Here is a 22750-nt window from a genome sequence, read left to right on the forward strand (position 1 = left end):
AATATGATACTAAACACACTCAAATTCTCTTAATCTCAAATCTTTCTTTACTTTTTATCACAACTGTTATATTTACCAACTACTCTTCTTTTTTTTACTTTGTGTCCCTTTTCACACATATTTCAAAAGTCAAGTATGATTACCCCATTTTTTTATTAGTTGAAACTTAAACTAGAAAAAGTCATTAATGAAATTCATTAAATAAGGAGTGATACAATTTTATGATTTTGAATAAAATTTAATGAACTATAAAGTTATTAAAAGAACTAACGTTAGATCACGTGTTACCAACATTTATGAATGTATTTTTTTTCAATGTTACTGGACATAATTACGTTTTCTTCAGTTAATTATAATAATTAGTAATTGCGGTAGTAAATGGCAATAAAAGTAATTTACTTGAAGTGAGAAAAAGACTGTTGAAGTCAAAATGATTTTAGCCGGGAAATAATTTACGTGGAGAATAGCTGGCTAACTCAGAAAGAAGAATCGAATTGAAGTTAAGAGAAAGTGGTAGTGTATGACATAAGCAACAATGAATGTCCCAGAGAAATCAACAACGTTAGAATGGTCATAACCATCCGTCTCTGTCATAAAGCCAAACCAACAAAATGAAGACAGGTGTTGCCACGTAGACATGCTTCGCATGATGGAGTTTCCTCTTACACCTAGTTAAGGAGGAGTTGGTAGCCATTAGTGTGCATGGAAGTTTCTTCACGTGATGCCAAAATGCTTGAACTCAAATAAACTGAGTTTGTTTCTACCTGAGACTAAGACCACTCTCCTTTTGAAACGCACAAACACATTTAGGCACAAGTGATTGATGGCTTGGAATGATACCAAATGAATTTATTAGTGACATTAATAATATTAATATTAGGAATGAGAAAAAAAAAATATATATATATATATATATATATATATATATATATATATATATATATATATACTTTATGATAAATAGTTGACATCTATAAATGTTTATTACCGTAAATAATTAAATATTTTAATATTTGTTTATAAATAAATTGAATACGAATATTATTCTCTTTGTATATAAATCTATTATCTAAAAAAATTAAAATTAAAATTTAATTTATATTTTATAAAGTTAAATTTCATTAAAATTAAATTTTATTTATATTTAATTTAATTTAATTTATATATTTTTAAATTTTATTTTAAAAATCTATAAAAATATATTTTTGAAATATCTATAAGTATCTGGATATTTCGTAAGTTTTAAAATGTTTACTAATATTTCTTAAACAAATATTTAATATATAACAAATAAATTTTTTTACTGTGAATCGATAGAATATATCCGTTGAATAAGATAAAGGAAAAGATTGAAAGGTTGTCTAACTAAAATTTATATGATATTATTAAAATTTAGGTAGAATTCAAATATATATATATATATATATATATATATATATATATATATATATATATATATATATATATATATATATTGGGTAATAAAAAGTAATGCATGTAAAGACTTAGAAAATAAAATTTTAAAGGTGATAAAAGTTTAAAAATAATGATATTTAATTATTTTAATATTAAATATTTTTATATAAATAATTTCGTTATAAACTAAGTTTCATTATTTTAAAATTTATATTTCTTTTAAAAAAGCATTTTTTTAAAGTTATCTGATTTTTTTCTAAAGGTTCTTCTTAAGAATGGCAAAGGATTGGATGGGGTATGGATAGTGTCTACTCGCTTCTCAACCCACAAAAGAAATCCGACCCATAATCCGTTTGCTACCCACACCCGCGAATATTTTAAAACATGCATGTACCAACGGATACCCGCAAAAAATTAAAAAAATATATTTTATACATTTTTAAAATAAAATTACAAAATATATATATATATATATAATATAAAGTAAATTCAATATAAATTAAAATTTATTTTTAATTAAATTTAACCTAATAAAATATAAATTAATTTTATTTTTAATTAAATTAAATTTTAAAAAAATTAATATTTTTTTGTTATTTTTTGCGGGTAGCGGATACCCGCATCCAACCCGTTTAGAAGTGGGTATTAAAATACATACTACCCGTTACTCGCGGGTAGTAACTACCCGTCGCAGATTTTATCCGCGGAAACTCCTACCCGCGGATTTTTTATACATCCCTAATTCTTCCTCCTTGCTCGTCTGATTAAAGAACCGAGAGTGTAAGATTGATTCTTGTGGCTAGCTCTTCAATGTAGACCGATTAGTTTCTCCATTTGAGTAAGTTGAATTTTCAACCCTTTTCTTGGATCTTTTTATACCTATAGCATGTAGGTACTGCTTAGTTTGCATGCGTCCTTTAAGTCTTCAGTTTGAGTCTATGTTAATCAGTGATTCTAATGATATACCTTGATCGTATTTCTATTGTTCGTAGGAGAAGATAGAGTTTCCTAACCTTTTAGAGTTGTTTTAGTGATCCTAGAGTTGTTTGGTCGTTTATGAGGTAAGGGGGACTAATTACTTTGTTGTTATTTAGTAGTCATGTTTATTTGATGTTTATATCATTGTATGATAGTTGAATTGAGTTGCTTCATGAAATTTGACTTGTTGAGTTGTTTGATGAAGTTTGGTATGTTGAGTGGGATTTGACGAATTCTTGTGTGTAGTCTATTTGTTGATATTGTACTTAATTATTAATGAGTTGGGAATATTAATTTGACTATTTTGATTTAGTTGATGGTTAACTATTAAGCTTTGGTTGGATAATAAATTAGAAGAATGGTGAGTTTTTGGTTGAAAATGAGATTTGACAGGTGAAATTCTGAAAGAATGATTTTGACGTAATTTTGAAGTTTGTGGGCTGTGTTTAGGTCATTTAGAACTTGGTTAGTTCTAAATTTGTAGAAAATTTGGTTTTCATATAGTGGAACCCGTTATATGAATTTTTGGATAGTTGTAAATTTCACTAATTTTTAATTTTTTTAATTAGTAGTTTAACTTTTATTCTAAATTGACTTTTCTACTTACTAACTTTATTTTAATTTTATAGAAAAATATTTCATTTGATACATAATACACAATTATGAAATAAGTTTAAAAATACTAATTTCATTATAATATTTGTTTAATTGGGATAGAAATTAACCAAGTAAAGAATTGATGTTCCATATTTATTTAAATATCATGAAAGTCCACCTTGAAATAAAATTAATAACTTATGATATTTTTATGTGTATCATATAACTGTCTGGTCAGCTATTGACTGAATGGTTTATGTTATAGACAATGTCAGGAACACCTCATTCTTTTTACCACTTGCCAGCCGATTAGTCAAGTCTTGGATATGTTAAACGACTATGTCGAAAAACCTTAAACATCATTAATTATCAAGTTTATACACAAAATTCGTTTATTGATTATTGTGTCATGATTAGACATATGTTAATTATAAATTTATCTTAAAACTTATAAATATGAATTTGGGATAATAAGATAAATGATTATATCTTTTATAAATTTATCTCAAAATTTATAAATATGAATTTGAGATAATAAGATAAATAATTATATTTATTATAAATTTAAATAAATTTTACCGAGTGATCTATGGTCGGAATACATTGATAGATATTCTCATACAACTTGGATATGAAATTTTAGAAAAGAAAAAGACGTGAAGTTCTAATTATAATTTCAAACTCCACACTCAAAACACTATGATTGAAAATTTCATATATTTTTGTAATTGTTTTTATGGAGCAAAATAAATAGTTACATAGAAACAACTTTATACATTATGAGTGTGACTTTTAATTAATAGACAATTGTATACAGGCTCGATGATATTTTGAACGAATGAGTTGATATATAGACTTGCTATTTAAAACTGAAGTGTTTGTCAGTTTTGCAGAGTGTTGGGGTAAAAGTACTTTTAGAAAACAATCACAGTTTTATTGAATAAGTAAAGCTGCAAAAGAATGATAATGAATTACGAATGTATTGATATAGTAACGACAAAGTCGTGGGTGGGGGTAGAAGAATTTCGTTCATCTTAGGAACCAAACATGCAAACAACTTCTCCTTCTCCATCACTAGCCCATAGACCATACTTTCAATACCCAAAGGACAAAACCTTTCACCTTTTTCACAAATAATTTAACCCCATTATTTATTGGATAATGATACTTTCATAATATTTTTTTTACAACATTTTAACATCATTTACGTGTGCCATTCTGTGATTGATCTATGTTGGTGTTTAAAATTATTATTATTAATTGTAAAATAATTTTAGACCAATAAAAAATAACACATAAATAATGTTAAAATATTATAAAAAAATGTTGTAAAAGTTTCATAATCCTTATTTCTTTACTTTTAACATTTTATATACGTCTTTCCTACTTCTATTTTGACATTCAATAAAAAATTTATACACATCTTCCATCCGTTATTTTATCTTCCAATTTTTATAAATATAAAACTTGACATTTTAATTACTATAATTTAAACTTTTTGTGTCATGATTGTATACAGAGAAAACTGATTATGTAATATTGAACTTATCCTTTCATAAAATAAAAAATACATTAAAATGATAACATAACTGACAAAATAACGTTATCATATGAACATGATAAACATAATGCGATAGTTATAGTATGATATATGGTACACCATACAAACTGAAATGATATTATAGCATTTGACGTAAATCATATTAAATTTATATTGTAATAACTTAATTTCAAAATTTAGTTTCATTTGAACTTAAATAGTATATTTTATTTGTATAAATAGTTTCTTTTTTTACTATAACTTTAAAACTATTATTTTGATTTAACTTTACAAAAGTGATTCCTGAACCTAAAAATAAAGGGTATTACAAGAAGTTCAATGTTAATTAAGTTTTCTTTTCTAAAAAAAGCTAATTTATAAATCAATAACTCACATATTAAAATATTGATATCCCCATAAAACAAATTATCGATAATAAATGTGACACTACACTTTCTATTGATGACAGCCCATTAGTGAGAAGTGTTTACAGTAATACCCATAAATTATGACTAAAAATTTCTTGTAGTGGTTTTTTGGCAATAACGATAGAAAGAAAGGTGAAGAAGTGACAAAGGAAATATTTGAGAAAATGTATCACTTATGGTTGAACAAAAATATGCTAGTAAATAAATTAATAAAAGTTGTAGATTTCACTAATTTTATTCGTTTGTAAAACTATACAAATGAATAAATAGAGTAAAACATATTAATATAAATGATTATGTATTTGAACACAGTCTATTCCTTTTTTGTTGAGAGCAAATTTACTTTAAAAAAAATTGATATATAATTTAATATATATGTGATAGATTTGAAGTGTTGAAAAATGGTTAGCTTGATATGATGTTGGTAAAGTAATATGCTTACCCTACAACAAAAAGAATAACCTTCATTAATATGCTACAACTGCAAAGAGTTCACGTGACAAGTTCATTATAATATGCTTCTTACACAGAAAGCTGTAGAGATGTTAAACTATAGTGCCAGTTGAAAAAATATGCATTTTTTATTATTTGGAAGATAAAACAAACTGAGTATCTTGTATTTTATAAAATTAAGGTTAAGAAGAAGTAAAATGCGGGGATAGCTCAGTTGGGAGAGCGTCAGACTGAAGATCTGAAGGTCACGTGTTCGATCCACGTTCACCGCATTTTTTAAATTTAGTATTTTTTTTCCTTTTCGGAGTTGTGCCTCGGAATGATTATGATTCATTAAGCTAACAAATCAATGTGCAGCGATAGATCAGTTTGAAACACATTCACCGCATTTTTTAAATTTAGTTTTTTTGTTTCCTTTATTTGGGCTTGGGCTTATTAATGAGGGTGTTACTCCCTCCACCCCCACACGTCTCTTCCTCCACCTCCCCAATTTTCTAAAATGCCAATTATATCCTTCTAAAATGACAATTATATCCTCAAAAGTTAAAATTTTTTATTTTTATTATTTTAATATTTTAATTTATTTAAAACTTCTGATTTACTTCCCTCTGTACCTCTTCCTCTTTTCCATTTTCATTTACCTTTCTCTCTTCCGTTAAGCTTCTTCTCCACCTATAACAAATTCATATTTTAACAAAATTATTACGTTTAAAAACTAACCATATATAACATTTAAAATTATAAATTTAAATATAAATTACTGTAAATAAAATAAACAAATAAAATAAAAACGAAACGTAAAAGGAACACTGCCTCTGGACGGATGACATCCTTCAACGGATGTCAACATCCGTTGAAGGCAAAACGGATGTCGACATCCGTTTTGCCTTAAACGGATGTCGACATCCGTTTTGCCTTAAACGGATGTTGACATCCGTTGAAGGATGTCATCCGTCCATAGGCAGTGTTCCTTTTACGTTTCGTTTTTATTTTACTACGTTTTGCGGCTCATGCAAGGATTATAGGCTTGGATATTAAAAGGATTATTGGAAGTATGGGAAGGATTTAGGGTTTAGGATTATTGGAAGGATTATGACTACGTACCTGGAGAGGAACCACGACAAGGACACTACACCATAAACGCACTGCACCACGTACTGCACCGAGAACAAGAAGAAGATTGTTTGATAATTCTTTTCACGATCACCAAGCTTTGTAGAAAAATATTTTACTCATACAAGAAACTACGTAGGTTATCAGTGAAATATGTTATAAATGAATAAAATTAAAAAACAACAATTTTAAAAATAAAATTTTACTGAGGGGCAAAATAGTAAAGGAAAGGTGGAGGAAGGGGCAAAATAGTAAAGGGGAGGTGGAGGAAGAGACGTGTGGGGGTGGAGGGAGCAACACCCTATTAATGATTCATCAATCTAGCACATCAATCTAGCAGGGGTGTTGCTCCCTCCACCATCTTAAGTGTTTCTGCACCTCCTCATTATTTTTTTTTATTCTAAAATTACTCTACATCTCTCTACTATTTTTTTTATTCCAAAATTACCTTATACCTCCTCACTATATTCAATAATCTTTCTCTTTCTTTCTCCACATTAATGGAGTATTCACATGGTTCAGATTTAAACTTGTGATATATTGCAAAATTTTATTTACACTTTCTCTTAAATAAGCTTGATTCAATCTTATTTTCACTATTCAATATATATATTTTTTTCTTCAAATCACTTAATAAATGGTAAAATTTTGTTTTAAATTTCTAGAAAATTTTTTATATATGTGTGTGTTTTTTTTACATTTAATATCTATAATTTTTAACATTATATTATGTTTTAACTTACCGACATGTTTGACTCAAATAACTTGAATAAAGTATTTAATTTATTAGATAAATAATATAAAAATATTATTAAATACTTAAAATATAAAAGAAAAGTTATTTGTTAAAAGTTTGGTATTTATTTAGTTCTTTCGTCATTATAAAGTTAGTATATAATAATAATAATAATAATAATATATTATTTACTATTAATATTATTATGTTTATTATTTTGGATTTGCATTTAAGTTTATAAAATGGAAGCAGTAGAAGCATTAATATTGAAGTTTCCTCTCAATTTTATATTTTGCAATATATCACAAGTTTATATCTAAGCCATGCTCCATTAATGTAGAGAGAATGAGAAAATGTTCTATTAATGTAAAGAGAAAAAGAGAAAGATAATGCTCCATCATTAATGCAGAGAGAAAGAGAAAAATTGTTGAGGATAGTTGGAAGGTGTAGGGTGTTTTTGGAATAAAAGAAAATAGTGGGGAGGTACAGAAGTACTTGGGATGATGGAGGGAGCAACACCCATCTGACAGATAAAGCGATTTTGTTGATCCATTTCTTATTTAGCCTAGTTGATTTGACCCACAGAATATACGAAATAGGGACACTTATTCTCAAGCAGTCCGTGTAACTAACAACTTTTTAAATATTCATTACTTTGTAATTTTATTGTTTAAAAATAGTAAAAGTGGTACAATTTATTGTGTAAATTTATTTATTAATTAGTTATAGATGGAATAATAAGTTGAAAAACATGAAGTAATGGCCAGCCTTTTTAAATTTTTATGAAGGGTAGGTTTTCAATAATTCACTATTTTTCCTCAGTGAGTATAATAGGGTGAACTAATGCATCAAATCAATTTGAAGATGGACAAACAGGATAAACACACGAAGTAAAGGTTAGTCACACATTAATATAATATTTGAAGCATATAATTTATAGAAATAAAACAAGATTTAAATATACTTTTACTCTTATATAATAAGTTTTTGGTTTGACTCTTATAACTTTTCTTTCATCTTGTAAAAGTTGAAATCGTTATTTTTAATCTTATAAAATGTATGATTTTGGTCTCAATTCTTATAAAATATTTATCTTTATTTTTGTCCTTAAAAATAAATAAAATATCTTACATATCTTAAATTTTTAAGACGTTACTTACTAACATTATTATACTACTAGTAAACGTCATTTTGAAGGATCATTTAACTTTTTACTTAACACACCACAGTCATTTAAACAAAGCACGTAATATAGTAAATAAAAACTAATTTTGAAGTATTATAAGAACCAAAATTGAAAATAGTTCACTTTATAGATACCAACTTATGTTAGTCTGTAGATGATCTCACAGTTATAATACCAAAAAAATAAAATAATACAATTAGATATTGGGTACAATAATAATTTTTAGAGTAAAATTATTGGTTCAATGTGTTTAACTTACTGATTATATGGCTTAAGGGGTCATCAACAGATTATTGGGTCAGCTTGTAGACCAACTAAGGTTTTGAATATGAATTGTTTAACATTTTCTAAGTAAATAAAAAGAAATAAAATATAAGAAATTGAACTGTTGTCCCTCTAACTCCCAATTTTATTGATGACAGATGTTTCATGTGAGATAAACAAAAACCATAAACAACAGGGGAGTAATAAAACGTCTAAACCCTGTTTGTGATAATAGTTTTTGTTTGTGTGTGTCTCTCCTCACATGAGAACATGTCTTGTAAAAATTCACCTAAGAAGATTCACTTCCATTATGTATACTACAAAGATTGATTAACAACTATAATTTCACAATACATATTTAATTACAACCACACTCCCTTTTCACTTTCTTGAAAGGAGCACCTATCTTAAGGACTAAGTTTTAGAACAGCAGGCCATTCAGAAATCATTTGCTCTAAGAGATGCAGAATAATCCTATAAATCCTACCACCTCAAAAAGACTAATAATTTTTCCTTTTTAGCCTCAAAGAACGAATAACAACAAAAGGGGGAAAACAGCAACCAAGTAATTGTGCAGAATGTTGTAGATTGCACTTATTTCAATGCTTCTAAAGGCTCTTAACCTTAAATTATCCCCTGCATTGCTTGAGTGAGTGATGTTCACTACTTGCTTTGTCTTGTTGCTTAAACTCCTACTGCATCAACAGTACGAGAAAACAAACTTTAGATAAAGCAATTACTTACTTTTTGTTTTCAAAAAGTTTAGATCCATAAAACAACGTGAAAAACTGGGCAGATTAGCAGACAATGCTTCGTACCTTCCAGGAAATATACAGCTGCCGCGACCTGCAAAGAAAAGCGTGTTTATATTTAAGTAGGTATAGAGAAAATATGATTGCATTGCGTGTATACTCAATATAACTGGGTTGGCAGTAAACTGTGCAAATTGAACACTGAATAGCAAGAAAGTGACTGTTATATGGACAAATCTCAGCAACTGTCGGGGTAAACAGCCAAACAGAGGACCTGCTATCACCAATTCTGTTTTGACGAAAGAGAATTAGAACTCTTTTTCCAATCAATTTTAACCAACTGCGTTCCAATCCTAAAAGCAGAGTCTAGTCAAAGTGCCTTTGCATTATCATACCAGAAATCATTGCCTCGCCACAGTTCTAGTTTACCCATTTCCCAATCGAAAGTAGAAATCATTATTATTCACAACTCTGTTCTTTATCTTAGACCATAGATTCTCCCTCAACACCATAAAACAAGCTTATGAGGTAAAACATGAAGCAGTATAACCACATGATAACAAATGAAAACGGAAACGCCCTTCACTCTGAAAGAGTCTAGTGAAATATAACCGCATATACATTAAAACCCCAGGAAGATTTATAAGAAGGCACAAGGAGGAAGCAACCAACATAATACAAAGACTAAAATGTCTACCAAAAATGAATTGAATGATTAGAAAACAATACAAAAAGTCTAAATCAACCAAAAAAGACGAGAGATTTAATTTAAACTTACTGGGGTCAGTGGTTGTGATCATGGCTACCCCTTTGAAGTCACAAGATCCAGGAGACTTCCCCTGACTCTGGTAATAGCTATCAAAAGCATAAGAAGCATGATTCTTAACATTATTCGGCTGAAAACAACTCTCCCCAGGCTGGATCTCAGAGCAATTCGCTCTCCCTGGTCCACACGCCCAATCCAACGCAGCCTGCAAAACCTTCAAATCAACACCATCCCCAGCAACACAGTATGTCTGATTAGCATTATCACTGGCCAGAAAAGCCCCAACCCCAGACACACGAAGCAAATAAGCCGGCGTAGCATTCCCATAAAACAAACCCCAATAAGCCTCAGACAGAGGAGGGGACCTCAAATCTTCGTTAAAAAGCTCATATATATAAACACTAGAAGTGATTTCGGGATGCAAAGGGGTGCCACTCCGATCCAAAACATGCTTAATAAGATTCGAATTGAATGTGACAGCGTTGGAAAGTGTGGCATAGGGTTCTTTGGAGTCCCCTTTGGAAGGCCAGCCGGTTTCCGTGACAAGAACGACGATGTCAGAGACATTGAGGTTCTTCATGGAGAAGTACGCAGCGTCGATCATGGCGTCGAGGAGGTTGGTGTAGTGAAGAAGAGTGTTGGGATCAACCATTTGTTTGGAAGCGGGGAGGGTCTTGAAAAGCGTGTTATCGAGAGGGACGAGGTTTTTGTTCTGCATGAAGACATAGTAGGGGTAGAGGTTGAGCATTAAGGGGGAATTGGTTTGAGAGAGGAAATGGAGGAGAGGGAGGACGAAGGACTCGAGGGTTTGGTTGAAGAAGGCCTGAGAGGGCGGGAAAGGGTTGAGGATGATGGAGGCGGAGTGAGGAGTGGAAACCACCACGTCCTTGTGGAGGTTGGACTCCACGAGGGCGGCGTGGAGGGAGAGGAGTGCGGGGAGGAGGAGCGGCGCGGCGGAGGGGAGTGTGGTGAGGACCTCGTCGCCGACTGAGACGGCGGAGATTCGGGTGGCGGGGCGGAATGCGGCGACGTTTTTGCGGATCCAGGAGTAGGCAGTGGCGTTGGAGGAACCGATTGCGAGGAGCTGGTTGTTGGGGACGCTGATGGTGACGTGGATGTCGGTGCCCGACAGGGCGCGAAGGATGTCGGGGTTGGCGTCGTAGAGACGGATGTGAGTGATCTTTTGGTGTTTGAGGAAGTTGACGAGGTCTGGTGCGGGTAAGAGGTTGGAGACGTCTGTGCCGATGTTCACGCCCACGAATGGCGCGTTGGCTTGGTCGGAAATAGCCGCATGATGTTGGGTAAACGCTAGGATTAGTAACAGTGAGAATGAAAAGATGAGATGATCAGTTGAGTTTATCATTGGAATCTTCAGTTTTCCAATTCAGTTTGTCTTGCTCCTCGGCTTCGCTTTCTGGCATTGTCTTTTGAGGGGGGTTCTCTGTTTCACCATTGGTGAGTGGGAAAGTAGCCAAGAAACTGTGCTGTGTTTAGATTTGGGAGTTTAAGTTAGTGTGTGCGCGTTATTCTTGACTTTGGGTGTAGTTTTATGAAGAAGCTTTGTCGGTTCAAATCCAACGGATTTTCATATCCTTCCATCAATCTTAGCATCAGAAGTTCTTACATGCGGTACATTACATATGTCTAGTCTATTTGTCTTTCTCGTTATAATTAAATTAAATATAAAAATTGCACTAAAAAGGGTGAAGTGATAAATAAAGAAAGTGATGGCTTCATTGTGTGTAGTATTAACAATGGCTTTACTTTCTTTTACCCAATTACGTTCGTGGCACACTAATAGATGATTCTTAAATTTGAACACTACAACAGCCTGGCTTCTGCAGAGACACGTTCCTTCTTCACTGCTGCATCCAAAAGCTTCTCTTCTTCTCTTGCTTTCAACATCTCCCACGTTCTCTGATTAGATACAAACTTCATAAACAAATCTATATAATACTAATTGTTATTCTACCATAAAAAATACTTACCTAATTAAACCACTTATTCAGACAGTTTCTCCCAAAGAAATCGAACTTTATGACCCAAAAGCATTTGATCATTTATCTTGAACACCTGTAAAGGTGTGTGCCATTCAAAAGCTTTTATAATATAAATGTTTATTTTTTACTTTGTCATTTAGGATATACATTTAAAACGAAAGAAAATTCAGTACTTACAACATTGACATCATATCAGTTGTATTGAGATGTTTCTTCATTCTATATAAAAGGAAGACAAACTAGAATACCACAAACTTACTATCAGACTATATTTTCATAAGAACTTATTTTCTAAACGTCATTTTTACTGTTTCACCACTGTTAAATATTTGAATACTTAATAATCTATTGCTACCTGATCCCATAAAGGGAACTTTCGGTTACCAACTTTACCACCGTGTATTTGCCCACTTGGAAGCTTTTATTTTTCAATGACAATCGCCATGATTAGCTAAAGAATAACCATGATTATGTTTGCTTAAACAGACAACTTAAGGACAATGAAAAAGAAAAGTGGAGGATATTGAGATGTCTGAATTTCTGCCCACTAAAATACTCTCTTTTTGGGGGGATTGATAGTGCGTGTGGACGATGTTGGACAGCCACAGGTAGGTAGAGTTGTTCAAATGAAAACTGCAACTCTTCTTAACCAATGATAAAGTTGAGAAAAAAATAAGACTTTACTAGAAAAAGAATAAAAGGCCAGCCAGACCTTAAATAGACATAAATAATGATTACATTTCAATTGAGTAAAATTTGCTTCAATTTTCTGTTTGGACATCAAGAAGCTAGTCAATGGAGAAATAAAACATGCTTCAAAAAATAAGGAAAATGATACTTGAACAACCATTTTTGACAACATTTAGACACGCGCACACGTGTCAAAATCTGAGTGGTCCATTTTCATTTAATTTTTCCAACTGGACCACTCAGATTTTGACACGTGTGCGCGTGTCTAAATGTTGTCAAAAATAGTTGTTCAAGTGTCATTTTCCAAAAAATAATCAATAAGGATTCAATGATTTTCATAGATTCACAGTACGGTAGAGAGAAGAAGGCTTAAAGGAGAAGAGAGAGAGACAAGATAAGCCAGAGAAAAAAAGAAATATTATTGATTGATTGATTCACTGAGTACAGAAAAGGGAAGAGATATATAAAGGGAAGGATAACTACAAAAGCGGGTCATGCAACCTAACCGAATGGTTATAAAAGGTGTACCAATATTATCAGATTTACCAATCAGAAATGAGAATCCGAAGAAATAAAGGGGTAAAGAACACTTTTGATTTTAATCTATATAAGATATTTTACACTATATCATGCAATACTATAAATAAAAATAGTAAAATCAATAAATTTATTTTCATCTTTATATAATTTCGACTTTTTCTATTTTTATCAAATATAAAATTTAAACTCACTCTTTAATTTTTGAAAACTTAAGAAATCACAAACACAAATAAATTTGTTACAGTGTATGTACTATTATAAATATTTGAAAGCAATAGCTTTCGTAACAGAATTAATTTGGTCCCACTAACATAAATGCAAAATAGTACTCTTGGATGATTTAATAATTACATAATTTAATGTTTCTGGTAATTGGCAAGAATTTCCCATATTGCGTCATTATGTCCATGTTATACTAAAAAGGTGGACCACATCCGTCGATTGGTCTCTCGTTTTTGGTGCGATCTATTTAACTTACAAAATTAGTGGATATATTACGAGTACAGATTTTTTATTTGTTTTTTTTTATGTTATATTATATTAGTACTTTAGAAATCTTTTTAATATATTTTAAAATATCAAAATTAATAGCCATAGCATTTTGAATGCAGAGTAACAGCGCTCAAAAATTTAAGAATTCAAATTCAACATACATTATTATTTTTATTAAAATTAAAATGAAAATAATTTAAAAATTTTAATTTTTATACCATATACTTTTAGTGATACAAATACATAGTAGTATTATGACTTGAACTATTAACATTTGCAAATTAAATTTTTATTACTAATTATAATATGGAAATTTATAATGTAAATGTAATGATTATTTTAATTTATCTAATTAAAAATATTAATTAATTAAAAACAACTAAATATATTTTTAGTATTTATTTATACATGTATAAAAAAAATTTAGAATAATTTTTAAAATAAAATAAAATAAATAAATAAAATCAAAAAACCAATCAGTTAGTGAAAGGTTTAATCATTCCGGAGGTCCCTATTTTCGGGCCGAATCTCAATTTGGTCCTTTTCTTTCTCGACGTCTCAATTGGGTCCCATTTTTGTGAAAATTGCAACAATTCGGCCCTTGCCGTTAAATTGAGCCTAACGGCGTCAATATCTGATAAACGTGGCACACTGTATTGATTTATACTGCTTTTTTTGCTTGACGTGGATAAATGATGTGTATTAAGATAGCTTTTAAATTAAAAACTTTGTAAAATTAGGAGAATGGTAAAGGCGCATGGTACTTGACACACCTGGAACCCTTATTGGCTCACAACACTGAAACGAGACTCCCCAAAGTGAAACTCCGTTGCACCTTCTGCGACGCTGTTTTCTCCGCCTCCAACCCTTCACGCACCGCCTCCGAACACCTCAAGCGCGACACATGTCCCAATTTCAACTCCGCCGCCAAACCCATTTCTTCTGTCTCCCACGTTGTCGTTCCTTCTTCTTCGCCCTCTTTAGCTTCTCCCTTTTCGGCTCAGCACAACCATCGCAAGCGAACAACGACTTCGCCTTTTGCTTCGGGTTCTGGTTTGGGTTCCCTTTACCACGCGCCATCGCGGTTTGGGTCGGCTTTGGTTCCGCAACAGCCGCATTTGGTGCTGTCGAGTGGGAAAGAGGATTTGGGGGCTTTGGCCATGTTGGAGGATAGTGTGAAGAAGCTGAAGAGTCCCAAAACATCTCCTGGGCCCGCTTTGAGTAAGGCCCGCTTCCGAGCTTTTCTGTCACAGGTTGGTTTGCCGACGGTGTTTCCGAGGGAGCTGACAGGGGCGAGGTTGGAGGTGAGGTTCGAAGGGGCCTCCACTCTTCCCACAACTTCGACGAAGACGACAACTGCATGCTCTCTGTCAACGTCAATTTCAATTAAAACCTAAATCCCCAAATTCATACTCCAATTTGTGAAATTGATTGAACCTTGCACGAACCCTACAAGAACTCCACAATATCAAGACAAACTTCTCCCAATCCCAATTCCTAATTAACATGTTGAATGAATCTCTCGGATGCCATTAAAGCTGCCATGGAAAAAGGTAAGAGCTCTGCTTCCACTAGACTCCGTCGATGACCACCGCCGGGGTCAGTGGGTTTCTCCCCAGCCGCCACCTCCGCGGCTACCATTCTCGTCTTTAGCACCATCATCAAAAACACCAAAATCCTACTTTCCATTTGTTTGTTTTTAAAAAAATATAAATATACACGTCAAACGGAGTATCCCCTACACGTCAATTAAAAACTCATTCCAGCGTGCCACGTCAACAAGACACTGACACCGTTGGGTTCAATTTAACGGCAAGGGCCGAATTGTTGCAATTTTCACAAAAATGGGACCCAATTGAGACGTCGAGAAAGAAAAGGACCAAATTGAGATTCTGCCCGAAAATAGGAACCTCCGGAATGATTAAACCTTAGTGAAAAAAATCCAAAAGAGACCCTGCGAGCCTACTTTAGATAGAGAATCCATATGAAATTTTATTGAAGCATAATTTCTTTATACACCTTAAAAGCCTCACTGTGCACCCATTTTTCTAAAATTTCGAAAAGTGTATTCTAAAAATGTAAAATGGAGATTCATAAGGTCAATGTCTATAATAAGTCAACCCATTTTCAACCTTAAAAAAAATATTCCATAAGTTGAGCCGAATTTGTCACTATATTGAAATTAATAATTCAACCTCATCAACTATAGATTAGGTTAAACTGACCTGAACTGAGATAAAAAAAAATATTAGAATCAAGAATAAAAAAATATGTGTTGCTAGTTTTTTCTTCTAAATTCATGTTATATTTGTTTTAAATTATTTAAATGAAATAAAAATAAAAGAAAATGAAAATCAGAATAAAAAACTCGAATTTAGAGTTAATGTATACTAAATTGAATTAAAAACGTTATAAATCTAAAATGAATCAAAGTAGAATGAGTTGATTGATTTGGGCAATTTTTATTCTCTATTTATAAACTTGTAATATGCGTTTTACGAAAATAAGTTTAAGATGGAAATATAGTGAGCCGTCTTTGTTATAAAGAACATGTGTAAACTTATATGTTGAATTTGTAAACGTATATGTATATTGAAATATAGTTAGTCTTTTGTTTACAGCGAACACAATTTTTGTGTATATTTGTTAATTTTAAAACTAGAGATATCAAAATAGATTTTAATTCGTGATTCCAGTTTTAGATTTTAATTCGTGATTAAGTTCAGTTCATTTCTACTGAGGTAAGGTTAAAGTGAATTTCTTTTTATAATTTTAAGTCAAAGTGATTTCAATTCACTTAAAACGTAAATAAACAAATTCAAATTGGATTTGTGTATAAACAAATTCAAATAAACGTAATTTTAAGTCAAAGTGATTTCAATTCACTTAAAACCCTTCAAAAAAAATTATTATTTTTTTATCATAACTAATTATTATTTATAATTATGTAGGATTTAATAATATTTAAATAGTTTAGAGATTTTAATTTATTTATTTGTCAGATAAGTTAACACTTTTAAGTAAAATGTTTGCAAAAATAATTAAAATACTTTAATTATAAAGGACTCACTTTTAACTCAATATGGATTTCAGAGAATTTTCCTATTTACATTTTTTATAATTATTAACTTTTCCGTTATCCTTTCATTCGATTTTTCTTTTTCAATAATATCATGATCATTGACATTTTTGAAATATCTCATATATCATAACTATTAACATGTGTACACCCGTTTTAACTGTTATTTTTTAATATCTTAAATATAGAAGATAAATTACAATATTACAATCTATTTTAAAATATTTAGCGTTTACCAGCTTTTAATACTAACATTCAATATTAACTCAAAATCATGCTTAGCTCCATGTTTAAACGGTTAAATTTGAGTTCACGGGTTAAACATTATTTAATAATTTATTTTTCATTGACGATGATATTGTGTAAGAAAAAACATGACTCTTTGTTGTATCTTTATATAATAAAACATTCTTTTTCCTGAGCGTAAAAGTTATCTTTTATCTTCGTTTATGTTTTATAAACAGGGAACTTCTTACCGTTTAAGACTTTTAATGTATTTTTAAAATTTTCAAATTATTAGATATAATTCATTTTTGTTTGCTAATTTTTTTCATTAAAATTGACTTAAATAACTAATTGATATCTCGTAAAGGTGCATATTTATCTGTGGTTTCATTAGAAAAATCATTTTAATCATACATAAAAATTTTATTTCTGCAAATATTATGAGAGTGAAATAATTAATTAGGAATAACATCTTTTTTATCTCTTTTAAAATTCTCTATTTAAGACTAAAATTCAATGAAAAAATCATTTTAAAAATTATACGTGTCCAACTTATTCATCCGTGGTTCAAATCCATTCAATAAAAGATTGATTCGTCACCCAATGAACCACGCAAGAACAATAAAATAGTATAGATCAAAACAGAAACGGGTGGATTGAGTAATTAATTCAATGAAGATGTAGTGGTGGTGTGATAAACATCACAATACATCGGGATACCTGAAACTGAAAGTATACTTTTAAAGAACACTACAAAATAGGAACCCAATGATGAAATCCAAATTTGGTTTTGCTCCAGTTGCTAGAACCTTCTAAAAAAACAATCCAGGAAAACCTAAGAGGTATGGATATTATTACAGACGCAACATTATAGCTGAAACTGTATACGGTTACTAATTGGCATTCGATCAAGAAATTTGGCAAAATCTACAAAACCATATTCTTATAGTTAAGTAACAGCATAATACAACCACATCTCTACTCATCTAACCCAGACATGAAATCTCATCCTCGTACACCAATTATAATCGTGAGAAAGGTAAACTAATATTATACACGGACGCTACTAACTGAGAATCTTTGTTTTGCTATCAAAACTGCCATCATCCCCAGTTTCACTGAATTTCCAAAATCTGTGGAGAAATTTATTGCAAGCATTGTATGACGGAACATTGAGCGAAATACTCAACTGACCATCACCGTAAGGCATTCACGAATGCCGTCAACGAATCAACGTCTCTCTTTTCAGAAGGGTACTTAATTGGTCGAGAAGAGTGTTTGGGGAAGAAAAGTATTGTGGGGAAGCTTCCCAACTCCAGTTCACTCTTTGCATATTCTTTCTGCTCTCCATCCGCTCTGAATTTCGCAACCTTCACTCCCGACCCTGCCAACTTCTCTGCCAAATCATCATATGATTCCTCCATCGCCTGTTTCAGTTCACAATAAACATCGAATTAGATAATGGTAATTTCAAACCGAATGAACCTTAGTGACACGACATTAACAGAGTATTGAAGTTTAGGGAATAGAGTTTAACCTGACAGAAGCGGCACCATGGTGCATAAAGCACAACAAGCCACGGTTCTTTTCGGTTCTCCAATTTTGTTAAATTCTCAATTCCAGCCCTGCTCAAGCTGATCACATTCGGGGAATTGAAAATGTCAGCGACTGTGGCAGAGCCATTTGAATGGGTGGCCCCATTTCCATTAAGCTGGGCAGTATCTTCCTGTTTTAGATTACCTTTGTGAAGACCACACTCCTTGGCCTTGGCATCCTCCCACCACCACCTTCCTTCTCTTTCATGCTGCCCAGGTAAAACTGGCCTTGTGCATGGCTCACAACCAATTGAAACATATCCTTGGGAGTGCAATGAATTTACAGGCACATCCATGGTCCTAAGGAAGTTCCAGATGTCTAGCCCATTAACATTTGCGACTGGGTTCCACTTAACCAGACTGCCAACTCCACCATCCAATCCCTCAAAAACAGGATCAACCTGGACAACAGGGATTTCAGACCGAGTACCAGGAGACTGATCTTTTCTCTGTCCAGTGATCCACGCCCTGAGACCCTTCAGGGCTCTCCTTAAGGGTCTCACCTTCCTTACTCTGCAGCACTCTTGATGCCCATCCTCATAAAATGAGAAGAGCCCCTTGGTTCTTACTAAGGCCTGAACCTCAACGGCATCAGGGAACATGTACTCAATGTGAATTCCATAATGCTTCTCAACTGCGTCAAATAATCTGTAAGTTTCTGGGTTCAGCCTTCCAGTATCCAGGCTGAACACTCTGTAGGGTCGACCCGTCAAATGAGCGTACTCAATTAAAGCAACATCTTCAGCACCGCTGAAAGAATAAAACTACCCATTAATATCCAAAACCAGATACATAGCCAAGCAGAACACATTTGTTACAACATAAACCAAGGAACAAAACTTAATTGCCAGCTATATTTCAATAGTCGAAATTGTACTCAAGAATGAATGTACTCAACAGACCTGCCATCTTCAAATAGATTCTTCAATTTTCATATCGATTTGGCATTTTCGGTGGGTGACACACGAAAACATTTATTAAAACGTTTCCAACAGAATAATTCTTAATCCTCCTCCAAATCATTCTCCTATTAATCTTCTTACTCTATTTGCAAAGTTCCCTATGTATTTTCCGATTAATGTCCTTAACAACATTTTTTTATGTTATCATCTTAAGATTTGTTGAAATATGAACTATAACCTGTCTATACACAAGAGAAAGATAAAAAATTCATTTGTCTCCTGTTTGTCTTCGTACGTCACTATCTACTAACAGATGTGAATGTCTTCATGCAAGTCCACATAAACAAAGCACCGACACACAAAATTAAGAATGTACCTAAATGCAATAGCGATGTCGTTGCCAAATTTCTCGAGAGCCTTGTCCATAATTTCAAGAGGAGAAGCATTTTCAAGGTCTTTCGCTAATTGCTCGAAATCTTCCTGTCCCTTCTCAACCTCTGCACATCACACACCACAACATTAAAAAAACACGTTCAGATCGCCCCCGATCAAGGCCAGAAAAAAAAATTCAACACAGAAATTTTCCTGAAAAGAAGGAAATGTGTTGACAACAGAACGCAGAAAACATACCAGGAGCAACAATAGTTGCTGCAAGAGGAACAACGGAATCATTCCGTTGTGGTTGGGCGTTGAGAGGTCTGACCGAGGAGCATCGTTGAGTTAAATTAACAACAACGGACGAAACGTGAGGCCTCTCCAGAAACCGAAAGGAACCGGTTTGCGGAGCTGAAAACAGAAACAAGCAAGCATTAATCAAAGAAATCCTAGCTCGTGATAAGAAGTGAGAGGTTCAGATCAAGTTCGTTGTTTGTTAAAACGGGAGAGAAGAGGAAAAGAAAGGAAGGGAGATTATCACCTTTCACGTCGGAGGAAGATCCAAGGCGCGAGAAGAAGGAAGTGGACGGTGCTGTTGAGGAGGAAGATGTTGTAGTAACGGCGAGAGCCATTGCAGAAGGAAATCTGAGCTAAAAAATTGGAGTAGATTCTGTTGGTTTTTTTCCCAGGAAGAAGAAGAAGGAGAATATAAAGAGATGTCTGATTGAACCTGGACGCAATTGAAGCTCTCTTCGTTCTGCTTACGTGGCGCTTAGTTATTGGTTCAACGCAAAACCCGTGGTTCGTGGCTTCTCTGCGGTCGCGCGGTCAAGTTGGACTCACATATCACTTTTAAATATTCATTATCTTCCCAGATTCTTCCCCTTCTTACTTATACTAATTATTATTATTTATTATTTGTTTCACATCTTTCTTTATTAATTTTAAATCGTAAAACACCACACAGGAATTAATTGCCTACTTTAAAATTTCTAATTACAATTATTATTATGTTTAATAAATGTTAATAATCACTGTCGCGCCTATAATCAATTCGCGTTGCTTATGTTGTGACTGAGTTTCAAGAATTGTTAAACTGTTGATATAATCACTATTTTCCAAGTAGAGTAAGATTGAAGTTACTCACGATTAAAACACTGTTGAGGAAATTATACTATTTTCAAATGAACTATATTAGTACTTTGAGAGTATGTGATGGTGCGTCAACGTCATGCTCTTTTATTGGTTTTGTTTTGTTAGTTAACAAATAGTTAAAAATCTCATAAATAAAATGCAATAAAAAAATTAAAGACCAAGTATACTAAATTAATAATATTTAACATTACTTTACCTTTTCTAAGAAATGTGGGAATAAACGAGTTCCCACACCAAGTTTGAATTTAGATTGAAATTAACCGTTCAACTAAAATTGTATTTTGAATTTCTTTATTTAAGTATTATTAATAAAATATAATTAATAGTACTTTTCATTGATATATACAATCTCGGTACAGTTTATAAAATAGGAAAGTATTACGGAAACACTTTTTAATTTTCCTATACTTTTGTGGCGCCTGCTAAAAGAATAATATTTTAGTTTTATAATTAATTAATCTCAAATTGTTTTGGATTTGTCTTAACAAAAAATGATTTCACTTTCAACTCTAAATAATCAGTAATTTAATCCCCTTTTTTAAATAACTCAAACAATTATATTTAAGCCAACGGCAATTGGTTATATATACATTTTTTTTTATTTACCACACTTCAAAGACGTATTTCTATTGATCACTTCATTCGAATTTCTGTTTCTACTCGAATACAGAAAGCTTTTGTGAGTGTGCGTGACGATCTAAAGAACCTTTATATGTACCACAATCAGTCAGTGTAGCTAATCTTTGTTTTCCCGGGTGAAGATAACTCTACAAAGTCACCTAAAATATTTCTATACATCAAATCATAACATATTTGATTTTTTTAAAAAATAGGTAACTTACTTTTAATTATACCTTTTATTAAAAAACTAAGAAATGTTTAACAAATTCATAATTATATATAACAATACAATTAGAGCTGTCAAAATAACCCTGTCAGCTCATCTTAATTACTTGGTGAGTCAACCCAATTTATCTCACTTATTAATGAATCGTAAAATTGAATCTGACTCAACTCATCACGTATTGATGGATTAAACCGATTGATTCACTTAATTACAAGTTTTTTTTAAATAAAAAAATACGATCTTTTTTAATTTAAATTTAAATAATTTTACTATAAAACGATGTTAAAATCTAAAGATAATTTAAAAAGAAAACCATACAGTCCAAATGTAATAAAAAACAAGCACAAAAGACAAACAAATAAGTTTCTAATATTGATAATTTTTGTATTTATCCATTTATAAGATTAATGTTTTGAACGGATAAATCTATAATATTTTTCTAACATCTTCTTCTCTATCCTTGTCTACAATACAATAAGAAAAGATTAACTAATAATATTGAAATACAAAAATAATAAATAATTAAATTAAATTAGATAGGTTAATGAACCTGACTCACCACGGTTGAATCAGTTTTAAATAGACCAAGTTGAAAACTAATCCGTATAAAAAAATTCTATT

At 31.7% G+C, this 22750-nt stretch overlaps 2 protein-coding genes and 1 non-coding gene across 4 annotated transcripts; 1 reads left to right on the top strand and 2 right to left on the bottom strand.

Moving 5' to 3' along the window:
- Positions 1–5611: 5611 nt before the first annotated feature.
- On the top strand, positions 5612–5684 carry TRNAF-GAA (transfer RNA phenylalanine (anticodon GAA)). Its single transcript has one exon. It is a non-coding gene; the product is annotated as a tRNA-Phe (tRNA).
- Positions 5685–8818: 3134 nt separating this feature from the next.
- On the bottom strand, positions 8819–11850 carry LOC124834159 (glucan endo-1,3-beta-glucosidase 1-like). 2 transcript variants are annotated; one of them, XM_047308792.2, is made up of 3 exons: positions 10242–11850; positions 9530–9557; positions 8819–9403 (listed from the first exon to the last, which is right to left on the bottom strand). In XM_047308792.2, exons 1-3 carry the CDS (start codon positions 11590–11592, stop codon positions 9235–9237), a joined length of 1548 nt encoding a protein of 515 aa, XP_047164748.1. In that variant the 5' UTR covers positions 11593–11850; the 3' UTR covers positions 8819–9234. The 2 variants fall into 2 exon arrangements, with proteins under 2 accessions (XP_047164748.1, XP_047164746.1); XM_047308790.2 differs by having other exon boundaries at positions 8819–9406; positions 10242–11847.
- Positions 11851–17887: 6037 nt separating this feature from the next.
- LOC124834153 (5'-adenylylsulfate reductase 3, chloroplastic-like) lies at positions 17888–20829 on the bottom strand. Its single transcript, XM_047308781.2, has 5 exons — positions 20669–20829; positions 20383–20538; positions 20129–20249; positions 18793–19600; positions 17888–18682 (listed from the first exon to the last, which is right to left on the bottom strand). Exons 1-5 carry the CDS (start codon positions 20757–20759, stop codon positions 18452–18454), a joined length of 1407 nt encoding a protein of 468 aa, XP_047164737.1. The 5' UTR covers positions 20760–20829; the 3' UTR covers positions 17888–18451.
- Positions 20830–22750: the final 1921 nt, after the last annotated feature.

This window comes from Vigna umbellata, chromosome 5 (assembly GCF_029865625.1).
Source record: "Vigna umbellata cultivar VRB3 chromosome 5, Vumbellata_1.0, whole genome shotgun sequence".
Lineage (NCBI taxonomy): Eukaryota > Viridiplantae > Streptophyta > Magnoliopsida > Fabales > Fabaceae > Vigna > Vigna umbellata.

Coding starts and splice junctions, on each gene's coding strand:
- LOC124834159 (XM_047308790.2), bottom strand. CDS start 11,592: ATGATAAACTCAACTGATCATCTCATCTTTTCATTCTCACTGTTACTA. Junction 9,558..10,241: donor GATCACAACCACTGACCCCA/GTAAGTTTAAAT, acceptor TTTTCTTTGCAG/GTCGCGGCAGCTGTATATTT. Junction 9,407..9,529: donor AGCTGTATATTTCCTGGAAG/GTACGAAGCATT, acceptor CTGTTGATGCAG/TAGGAGTTTAAGCAACAAGA.
- LOC124834153 (XM_047308781.2), bottom strand. CDS start 20,759: ATGGCTCTCGCCGTTACTACAACATCTTCCTCCTCAACAGCACCGTCC. Junction 20,250..20,382: donor AGCAACTATTGTTGCTCCTG/GTATGTTTTCTG, acceptor TGTGATGTGCAG/AGGTTGAGAAGGGACAGGAA. Junction 19,601..20,128: donor GACATCGCTATTGCATTTAG/GTACATTCTTAA, acceptor TTATTCTTTCAG/CGGTGCTGAAGATGTTGCTT.